Consider the following 10,939-nt stretch of genomic DNA (forward strand, 5'->3'; position numbering starts at 1 on the left):
ATGAAGGCTCAAGCCAGGAGGAAAGTTTTCAAAACCAAAGAGAACATTTGGATTTATTCTTTAGAGAAAAGAGGGAGTCATGAAAATTCCCTAAGCAAGAGAGTAACATCAGCAGATATGTTCATGTGAAACATGTATTGGAGAGGGAAGAGAATAAAAGGAAAGAGATCAGAAGATAACACAGCTATTGTGGAAGTCAAATACACAATTCTTGGACTGGACTAGAAGAAAATTGCTGAGAGAATCTGAGGCTCGGAACCTAGAAACATAAAATGATAGTGGTACCCTCAAAAGAAAAAGAGAAGGTAGGAAGAGTGAGGAATTTGGAAGTATGATTCACAATTACATTCATAATTTAACAAATATTTTCTTTTTTCAACAGTATAAAAGTAAATTTTACTACAACACAATACAAATTTTTGAAATTTTGAAATTTTTAACTGGATGGGAATTAAGGAGGTTTAAAATGTTTGGGACTCTCTCTTATCAAGTCCTTTCACCCAAAAGATAAAACAGGTAAATCAACAATAAAATTAAAATCTTAATATAAAGAATGATTATTTGTCTAAGTGCATTTATGATTACTAATGAACTAGAATAAATCTGATCTATGATCCAAATGAAAAATTATATTTTATAAGATGTGTTAATATTGTCATATAGCATAAAACTTTCACCACAAAAGAATCATATTTAATAAATATCAATTACTGAAAAATATTTATAAACTCAAAAGGATTTCATTTTACATGGGAATCTGAGAATCTTGTATTCCCCCTTTCCTTCATCACTCTAAAATCCTTTAAAATATATAGGATATTTGAAGAGAAGCATAACACTAATTTATCATACTATGTGTCAGATTCAAGAAATCACAATAGTGTGGATAAAAGTTATGTCTGTAGCCCCAAATAAGTTTTTGTGATAGGGAATGCTAGTCTTTCAACATTTAACTAATTATAACATAATCAAAAGATTTTACTGCCAGGCAAATCAAAAAGCTTTGGGAAGGGGTTGGGGGGAGTAGCAGGCACTCCTTTCAGGACAATAAAGTTTCTAAGAGTGCAAAACGCTGTTGTGCTACTGAAATTCAAAGAGAAAATTTAAAAAAGGTTTTGGGTTTTTTTTTCTGTGTATCTTTATTGAGTTAATATTACCTATTAATGAAGTTCACAAATATTCAGTAAATTTACCAAGGTTATGTGGCCTGTTACAAAAAGGCCCCAATAAGTCACTCAAATTGATCTCATAAAGGAAGGAGACAGGGAGAGGAGTTTGGAAAGTCTTGTGAAAAGAGATTTTGATTTTCTCTACCTAGCACTTACTCAACTCTTATTATCTAATCCCCAACCTGTGGTTTTGCCATCCATTTCTCTTTCTACATAACAAAACTTTTGAAGAACACTGAGTTAAACTCAGCTACCACTTTTCATTCCAAGTGCTCTTACTATTGTTACCTGAATTTTTCTCCCTGCTTGCAAAGAAGTTTAATGAGTTTTAAAAATATATCCCCACCCCATGCTTCTGTTTCTACTTTTTATTAGTGTTCAAGTAAAAAAAGAAAAAAGGAGGGGCGGGTGGGGAATGATGACTGAAAATTTCTGGGTTTCATTCTCTAAGTCCACAACACCTAACTCACTCTTTTTCTGTAAAACATCCCCTTTTCAAGAGAATTTTGGATTCTAGTTATTTTTAATAGAAACTTTTTAGTATAACATCCAGAATATGCCGAACATATCTTTAAAAACATTATTCTAAGGAACAGTCATTCTGTGATGTGGTTTTATTAGGAGTGTCTAGAAGAGTCCTACATCCAGGAACAATAAAACACCCACCAATCTACTACTTCTGTAGGAGAAAAGACTGTAAACTAGGGTTCAAGAAACAGCAGAACCTCAAGTAATTCACACTAGTAGTTCTTTGAAAGAAAAAGATGGTTATGGTAGATGAAAATGCTCCATAAGTTCCAGGAGTCATCCCCAATCTTACAGCCGAGAGGGATTCTAGTTAATTTATTAAAAATAAATAAATAAATAAATAAAATAAAGAATCAATGTTTCCACTTAAATATGAAAGGGAAAAAAAAACTAGTATATTGAGCTGGTGTTTGTGGCTGTCTAGGTAGATAACAGCTTTCCATAAAAAAATGCTGCTTAGAGCATCTAAACCTCTGAATCTCAACCCTTTTAGCACAATGATACTCTATTACTTGTGTTTCTCACATTTATGCTACACAAAAAAGGAGCATATGTGTAAATCCAGAGCTAAGATATTTGCTCTCCTATCTCTTCCATTCAAATATTCAGAGGAAAGGAAGAGTGTATGCAGCTAGAGTAAGTATACACATGAAAATGGGAAGAAGGGTTGGTAACTGGAACAGAAAGAAAGTAATACAGTACATTGGGAAGGAGGCGTTACCACCAAAGGTCTGTCCTCCTATGGGGAATGTTGTACATTGTGGGGACTAATGGTTACTTGTAAGATTTCCATTCCATCTTTCTCCTTGTTTGAGTAAAACTTTATTCTTAAATGTTCTTAAGTGAATGACTGCAAAAGCAATCTAAGAATATTAGGTACTCTGTGTTCACTGGGTAGAGGATCCAAGCCAAGAGTGAAAAAATCCACTAAAATTTACCTGGGCCCTAAAGAATTCATGACCAAAAAAACAAAAAAAAAAACAAAACGAAACGAAACGAAACGAAACGAAACGAAACGAAACGAAACAAAACAAAACAAAACAAAACAAAACAAAACAAAACAAAAACAAAACAAAACAAAAACAAAACAAAAACAAAAACAAAACAAAAAAAACCTTACATGAGCAAATTATTTTGGTGTGGGAATTTTTTGGAGACTTTCATTCACCCCTTAATAAAACTAATGTTCACATTTAGGTATCTCAAAACCATAACTGGGTATCACTAATCTAAACGCTCCTACTCTAAAGCCAAAAATACAAAATCCAATAGGGCTTCTCTTACCTTTCTAATAAGTTGTGGATTGCTTTGAAGAGCAGGGTCCTACATTCATAGGAAAGGCCATTCTCCCATAGTCCTTCCTCCACTACTATAAAACAAAACAAAACATAGACCGACTATTAAGCAGGACATCCAGATAAACATAAAAAAGAAAATTTGAAAAAAAATCTTCTTAAATATGGTAATAATGGTCTTTTCCACATTCCTTATTATAAGCTAATGTATATTACACGAAATAATGCACACACAACAGAATAGAAATTTCACTTTAATATTCACTTTTGCTCTTGACAAAGGGATAGGAAAAAATTTGACCAAAGTAGTATTTTTAGTACCAAAACAAAGAATAAAAACTATTTCTATATCCTTAAATTATTTCTGTCCCCTTAGAAAGGTCATCTTCCAAAATGCTCAAAGTATCTTTCTGATTCCTATGAATAAAGTATGGCTCAAAAACTGAACAGTGACTTTATAAAGGTGAGACTCTAATGACCACTGTATTTACATACATAAATATTTGGGGTGGGAAACAAAGAAGAAGAGAAATATGTTTTAATTTTGCTTTTTATGGCACGCTGAGGAAAAAATAAGTATACTAGGGACATCACTATATTAAGGGTCATTGAATTTTATTGAAGTAACAATTGAAATCATCTGATTTGCTCTCTTCCACACATGTCAAGATATTGATGCTTAAGAAGGAAAGGCCACTAATTCAAGGTAAGACAATGCATTGGTAGGATAGACAAGATTAGAATATAGCTTTAGGCCAAGACCTTTTCAGCTGCAGAAGGCAGCTTAAAGTTCCAATAGATGGAACTAGGGGATTAGGAGCTAAGAAGATCTGGGTTCTAATCTTGCCTCTGAAACTTACTGCAAACAAGTTTCTTAACCTATCTAAGCTTTAATTTTATCAGCTTTAAAATGACAATAGTAATAATAAAAGGTTATCACTATGTAAATCTCAAAATGCTCTAAAAATTTAGCCAGGTTGAGTGTCATGGAGATGAAATGTATTAAGCAATTGTGAACAATGCACCCAAGATCAGAGGAGACTGATAAAGGGAGTGAAAATAAGGACACACTTTAATCCTAATCTCCATAATTTGGCCTTTCACAGAATTTTGATAGAACTGAATTTTCAAATAGAACATAAATACCAGCCTTATACGAATAACTATCAAGTTGTTCCCTATCTTTATTAATATCTGCTAAAGCAAAATTAGAAATATAAGACTGACTTTGAGAATTTATGATGAACTGCAAGTACAGGAGGTAATAAAAGAATCTAGCAGTCACAGAGCTTTATGCATTCCTAAAACCCTCATTCTTTTACAAATGTATAAACAAGTACAAATGCCCCAGAGCAAGGAGTCAATTTCCTGTTTTACAAATTATGTTTTTCCAACTCATGATAGCAAGGTAGTTGGAAGGATAAAAACTATATTTACAGAGTAAATTCAATTTCCTCTCACCTTTTCTTATGGCAGAAAAAAAAATCACTCAGAAAACAACACAGTATTGTAACTGAGAATAAAAACACAAGTTGAAATGATGATAAATATGTTGAATTGTTTTCATTATAATATTATATCCTCAATATTCTATTATGATGTTTCCTAATCAAATTAGTTCAAGAAATTTTAAATGCTTGAAAGATTACATAATTATGGGTTTCTCTCTTACAGGAAGGAAGAAAAATCTAATACTGAATAAAACAGCTATCTGAAAACAGCAAGAATCAATTATTAAGAACCTGGATGTTCTTGATTCCCAAAACAAAACTTTCTCATCTCTACACCATGGCTTCATTCAAGCCTACATGTAGTCTTTCTACTACCTCCTAATGTTAGTACTTTCCCCACTAAGAACACCTCCTATTTTTCCTTTAGGTATCTCTTTTGGACATCTTTGTCTCCATCATTGGAATGTGAGCTCCTTCAAGGAAAGGTCTATTTTTTGCCTTTCTTTGCATCCCTAACTCTTAGTAGAGTTCTTGTCAGAGAAAACAGTATTATCAGAGAAAACAGTATTAGACGTGAAAGAGTTTACATCTTATTACAGGATACAACATAAACACAAGGAAGCAAATCTATAGAAGAAAGCCAATGAAAGAATGGGTGTACACATGTGCACAAGAGAAGGATTTCTGCAGGGTCCAGGGCCTGAGGTGTATGCTGAAGAGAGCTAGAGTCCATGGGGAAGAGAAGAGGAGAGGAGAGGGGTCACACTTCAGATGAGGGTGACCACTTGTGAAAGGGCATAGCAATGGAAGATGAAATGTCTTGCAATGAAAACAACAGGCCAGTCTGCACAAAACTGAGTGTGTATGTGTGCACAAGCACATGCACATGCTTATGTCCATATGAAATAAGACCAGAAAGACAGGTGGGACATGTTGTATAGAGCTTTAAATACAAGATGGGGGAGTTTCTATTTTGTCCTAGGGTCAAAAGGAAGCTTTAAAAGATTTTTGAGGAGGGAAAAGACTTGCTGAAATCTGGTACTGTGGCTGTGGAATAGTGGGCAGATCACCATATTTGAAGCCACGGGAGCTAGAACAAAATTTTGCATGACTTTAGCAAGTTATCTAGCCAAATAGTAGACTATTACAACAGTCTAGGTGAGAAGTGGTAAGACCTGAATTAGAGAAGAGGGAAGGGCTTACTGAGTACCTCTAATATACTAAGTCCATAATAAAAACTTACTGACAGATTGGGAGAAAAAGAAAAAGGAGCAGGGATAATTATAAGAGATATTGTAGGATTAGGATTAATAAAAGATTGCTGGGTAACTTTGGGGAGAGCCTTTTTAACCCAGTGGTATGGGTAAAAGGAAGATTTACTTATTTGTTTATTTGTTTAGAAGCTAGGGACTGAGAGGTCAACATAATGCAATGGGTGTAGTTACTTCCAAGGAGTTTAGCTCTGAAAGAGAAAATAGATATAGGATAGCTTGAGGAAGTAGATGGGCCATGAGAAATGTTGTTTATTGTTAGTATTGTTCTATGGATTGGATGAGACCCTAGCATATACACAGGCTGTAAGAATGGAACCAGTAACTTAGGACTTAGGTGAAACTGAAAATAAATAAAAAGAGGGGGTGGGAAGGGGACGGGGAGATATGCTCTCAGAGTCAGTGGTGGAAATATTACCTTCAACAAGGAGAGAGTCCACCTCTTTGAAGTAAAAGCAAATAAAAGAACTGTGGACAATAAAGAAGGATTTTGAGTTATGGTGGGAAGGAAGAAGAAACATGCCAAAGATGGCCTTTATTTTTCTCTACAAACTAAAGGGTAGATACTCTGCTAGGAGCTGGAAAGGAAGTGATAATAGGAAGTCCTAAGAATGAGGATGGTTTGTAATACATACAATGGAAAATTTGACAAGAGAAATAAATCGGGGAAGGAAGAAAAATGTACATGTAGCACCTACTGTGTGCCAGGGTCCAAGTGAGTTTAGATAATAAATCTGTAATGGCCCTAATAATCATAACTTTCACATTGCTTAAAAAAAAAAAAAAAAAGGCCGGTTAGACTCTCTCTGAATACTTGTATATAGGTTTCTGTATTACAGCTCTAAAGTCAGGCTAATTTGTCTTTTAATTACTTCATGCATATACAACATAAATTCCATTATTAAAAAAATACTCTTTTTAGGGAGAGGGAAAAGTTAGATGTTTATTCATAAAATAAACACCAGCAAGCAACAACAAAAATATAGAATAGATTCAACTACATCAAATAATACTGAATAATTATAAATTGTGGAGCAACATAGTATATTTCTTAGAGTCAGGAAGACTTGAGTCCATGTCCTGTTTCTAACATATACTAGCACATCAGTTAACTTTTTAAAGCTATTTTAAAACTCTAAAAAGCATTCTCACAAATAAATCTTAATCATATTGCCTAAGTAATTTAGATCCCATTTTCACGCAAGGAATATAAACTATTTTATATTCAGGCAAAGTAAGTCTGACAAAACTTAGGAGAAAAATGAAAGACAAAGAAAAGAAAATGCTAGGAAAATTTTTTGAGTGAGAATCACTCTTTTTTTTTCAGAATAAAATAATGTTTTATTATTTTTCTGTAGAATTTTATTTTAAAAATTATCAAATATGTTAGTCCCAAAGCAATAACTAACCCAAAATATCTATCTCTTCTTCAAGAAAATCACTCTTGAGAACTAGTCAAAGCCACGATTTGAGAATAAATTCTGGGAAATAAGACCACAGAGTCATTCAAGTTAATGGAAAATACTCAAAGTATGTACAATGTACCAGGCCCAAAGGTAAAATTTCAGGAGGAAAAATTATTCCAGCAAATCACAGCACATTTTTCAATTCCAAACAAAATATAACACTTAATTTAATGAAGAATTTGCATCTTAATATGTATTATTATCAATTATTAATAAATGAAAATTATCTAGGTATATTATTTATTGTCCATTTCAGTAATGATCAATTCTTTGTGATGTCATATGGGGTTTTCTTGGCAAAGTAACTAGAGTGGCTTTCCATTTCCTCTTCCAGCTCATTTTACAAATTAGGAAACTAAGGCAAACTGAATTAAGTGATTTGTCCAAGGTCACATAGCTATTAAATGTTGGAGGTCAAAATTGAACTCAGGTCTTCCTACCTCCAGGGCAGGAATTATATCCTTGGTGCCATCTAGCTGCCACACCAAGTAATAGAACACACAAGAGAATAGAGCCAGGAAGAATCCAGTACATTTGATGTACAGAATAAGATCTTTCTTCCTCCTCTCCAGCATTGATATTTGAATCCTCCGCTATCTGATCCAGCCATGTTCCTGATTCCAATGTTCTATCTACTGTGTCACCTAGCAGTTTATAGACATTTTGTACTCATTTCCATTTCAAAAGTCTTGCTTTTGTCAGAAGAGTAAAATTCCATAAATATTATTACATGCAATCACCTATATGAGACTTCATGGAAAATCCTAAATCAAACTAGGTCTGAAAGTGCAAATTTAAAAAAAAAACAAAGTCTTTGTTCTTAGAAACTTACTCTATATTGATATAAAGTGTGTATGTGTTTATACCAAAATATATAATATACATGTAGATATATAGATGTGTATCTCTATCTCAATTATCTTTCTATGGGCATAGGGAGATAGATCTACAGAGAAAGAGATTATTGTTGCTTAATGGACTGAGGGACCTTGGCATATTTGTAGGTGGTAGGAAATGAGCCTACCTATATACCTCTATATAGAAGTTTTATATAGAATCTATATCTTTCTCTATATCTCTATCTCTACATTGGTGTACATATATAACCAACATGGAAATATATTCAAGGAGAGATATCTTAAGAGCTATGGCCCATAGTTGAGGTGAGAGGTGTGGCTAGATAAACAGATTTCAGAGTTATCTAGATGGCAATGCTAACTGAATCTATTGGAGGTGATGAGATCACCATAAGAGACAACATGGAAAGAAAGCTTAAGAGAGGAACCTTAGACTACATTCATCATGTGATATAAGATCCTTTTCAGAGGCATTTCCCAATTTCCCCAGTTGTTCATACCCATATGCCATCTCTATATTTTAAACACACATACATATTGGCTTTATCTATGTAAATGTTGTCTCCTCCTGAGTAGAATGTAAAGTGCTTAAAGGAAGGGGCTCTCTCTCTCATATATCTGTATCCCCAGGTCTTAGCATAGTCCTGGCACCAAGAAGGTATTGAATAAATACTTCTTGCTGGATGGACGGAAACTGAATTACAATATTTCTTCCATCATCAAATATTCATGAAAGATCTACTAATATCAGGGCTTTTCAACTTGTGTCATAAAACCTTTCCCCCTCTGTAGCAATCAGGCTGAGGGACACCTTAGGATCCCTGCTCATAATCAGGTTTTTAAATACCTAATATGAAGTATATGAGATTATGAAGGAACCAATATAATGAAATATAATTAGAAAACACATTTGTAAAATTCACTTCATGGATCTCATATTATGGTCCTCTATGTTTGATTATAGGGTCCATGAAAACAAGGAACATGTCATCTCCAGTGTAAGTAGTACCAAACTTTATACCCAATATAAGTTCAATCAGTGTTTAATTGAACTGAATGATTATAGATTAAGCCATAAAACATTAAATAATCTCTAGATCGGTTATATATTATAAGCATCCATTTTGGCCCCCAAATTTCAGCTCAATTGCGTAAACTTTAAAGAAGTATACAGTATGTTGTGAGGTACTATACTCAAACCTAGGGAGTTTTAAAAAATTTAATTGAATCATTTCTCAGCTTTTTGTCTAAGATCAAGTGTAAAAAATCTTAACTGAGAAATAAAGTATGCCTTCAAAGAGTTTTAAGTATTTTAAATGGTAATGATAGGTACAATAGTAGAATGTAGTTAAAATTATAAAAATAATATTTTGTTATATTAATATTGTCATTGTAAATAACATAATTCTACCAAAAATTAAACCATTTTCGAAGGTGTCTTAGTTTGATTTCTGTTCTATGAAATGTAAACTGCAAAGAAGTCAAAAATATCATGAAAGATTTAAGGAAGGAGACATCATTTACAGCTTTAGCAGAGAATAAGTTGTTTTGTTTTTCAGTATGTTGGAATTTTTTTCCCCTGGATTAGGAAAGAATATAAAATAATAGGATACAGAGTTGTTGGGGGTTGGGGATTATTTATTTTATTTATTTATTATTTATTTAAGGTCTTACTTTGGGGGCAGCCAGTTGATTCAGTGGATAAAGAGCAAGGCCTCTGAACTCAAATTGCCTAGCCCTTACTGCTCTTCTGCCTTGGAATCAATAATCAGTTTAAAAAAAAATCTTCTTAACAGTTAAGCTTATTTCACCTCAGAAAATATTTACAATGCAATCACATAATGGAGAAGCCCTCAAAAGTCTGTGACCCAAAACAATCTCTCTAATTGTTTATTCAGGAGTCTCTTCAAGCCAGATAAAATGAAGCATTTACTTGGACTAGTGTAAGGAAGGCTGGGAAGTTATACAGAGCAAAAGGTAGGAAGAAAAATTAGAATCTTAAGACCAATTTCTCTTCATATATGTATTCTGTTGTTATAGTGAATGTTTATTATGCATTTACAAGTGATTTCACTTAAAGAGGAACAAAAGTAAATTGAAACTGAGTTGGGTTAATTAATACAATTAATTCCATGGCAACACTGGGAAGGCCCAATATGCAGATCTTTCAATTCCTCTGTCACAAATCCTACCACAAACCTCAGCTTAAATTCTTGTGGATAACTACCTTCCCAGCAAAGGGGGGAGGAGTAGGGAGACCAAACAAAACAAAACAAAATTTAAACCCCACAAAGTCTGTCAAGACTGAAATCTTTATAAGTAAGCTATCAGGCACTTCACATACATATCTACATTTATTTTATCAGATCATTTATTTTTTAATTAATTATTTGCTTAGGATATTTTTCCATGGTTATATGATTCTTGTTCTTTCCCTCCACCCTCCTGAAGCTGACAAGGAATTCCATTGGGTTATACATGGATCACTGTATACGAGAACTATTATTAATAGCAACTGTGTAATCACACAGGTGGGCAGGTAGGACTTGCATACATTTTTCCCCCAGAATCTACCAGATCACTTGGTGTGTGAATTTCTGATTCCACTGCAAGAAGACATTTCCAATTCTTTTAAAACCTTTCATCTCTTTCAAGATTCAACTCAACTTTTCTTAAATCCTTTCTTGATCATTCAATTTTTACTTCATTTTTACATCATTCATATCATAGTTATCTATCTTCATTTCTAATCAAAAGGTTTGAAAATCAAGTCCAATCAAGTCAATAAGCATTTATTTATGTGTCTGGCACATGATAGGGAATATTCTCCCTTCACCGAACCCAACCCCCCACCCCCTAACCCCTCACCCCCCCCCCCCCCCCCGAAAAGAAGGAAGGGAGC

The 10,939-nt window shown here is 33.6% G+C and overlaps 1 protein-coding gene across 1 annotated transcript in view; it reads right to left on the reverse strand.

The window, feature by feature from the left end:
- MED13L (mediator complex subunit 13L) overlaps positions 1-10,939 on the reverse strand; it is a 425,714-nt gene that overhangs the window by 186,336 nt on the left and 228,439 nt on the right. Inside the window, exon 3 of the mRNA XM_044673746.1 lies at positions 2,982-3,066. Coding sequence (XP_044529681.1) covers positions 2,982-3,066 — 85 coding nt within the window. The remainder of the gene's footprint in view (positions 1-2,981; positions 3,067-10,939) is intronic.

The sequence above is a fragment of the Gracilinanus agilis genome, chromosome 1 (assembly GCF_016433145.1).
Source record: "Gracilinanus agilis isolate LMUSP501 chromosome 1, AgileGrace, whole genome shotgun sequence".
Taxonomy (NCBI): Eukaryota; Metazoa; Chordata; class Mammalia; order Didelphimorphia; family Didelphidae; genus Gracilinanus; species Gracilinanus agilis.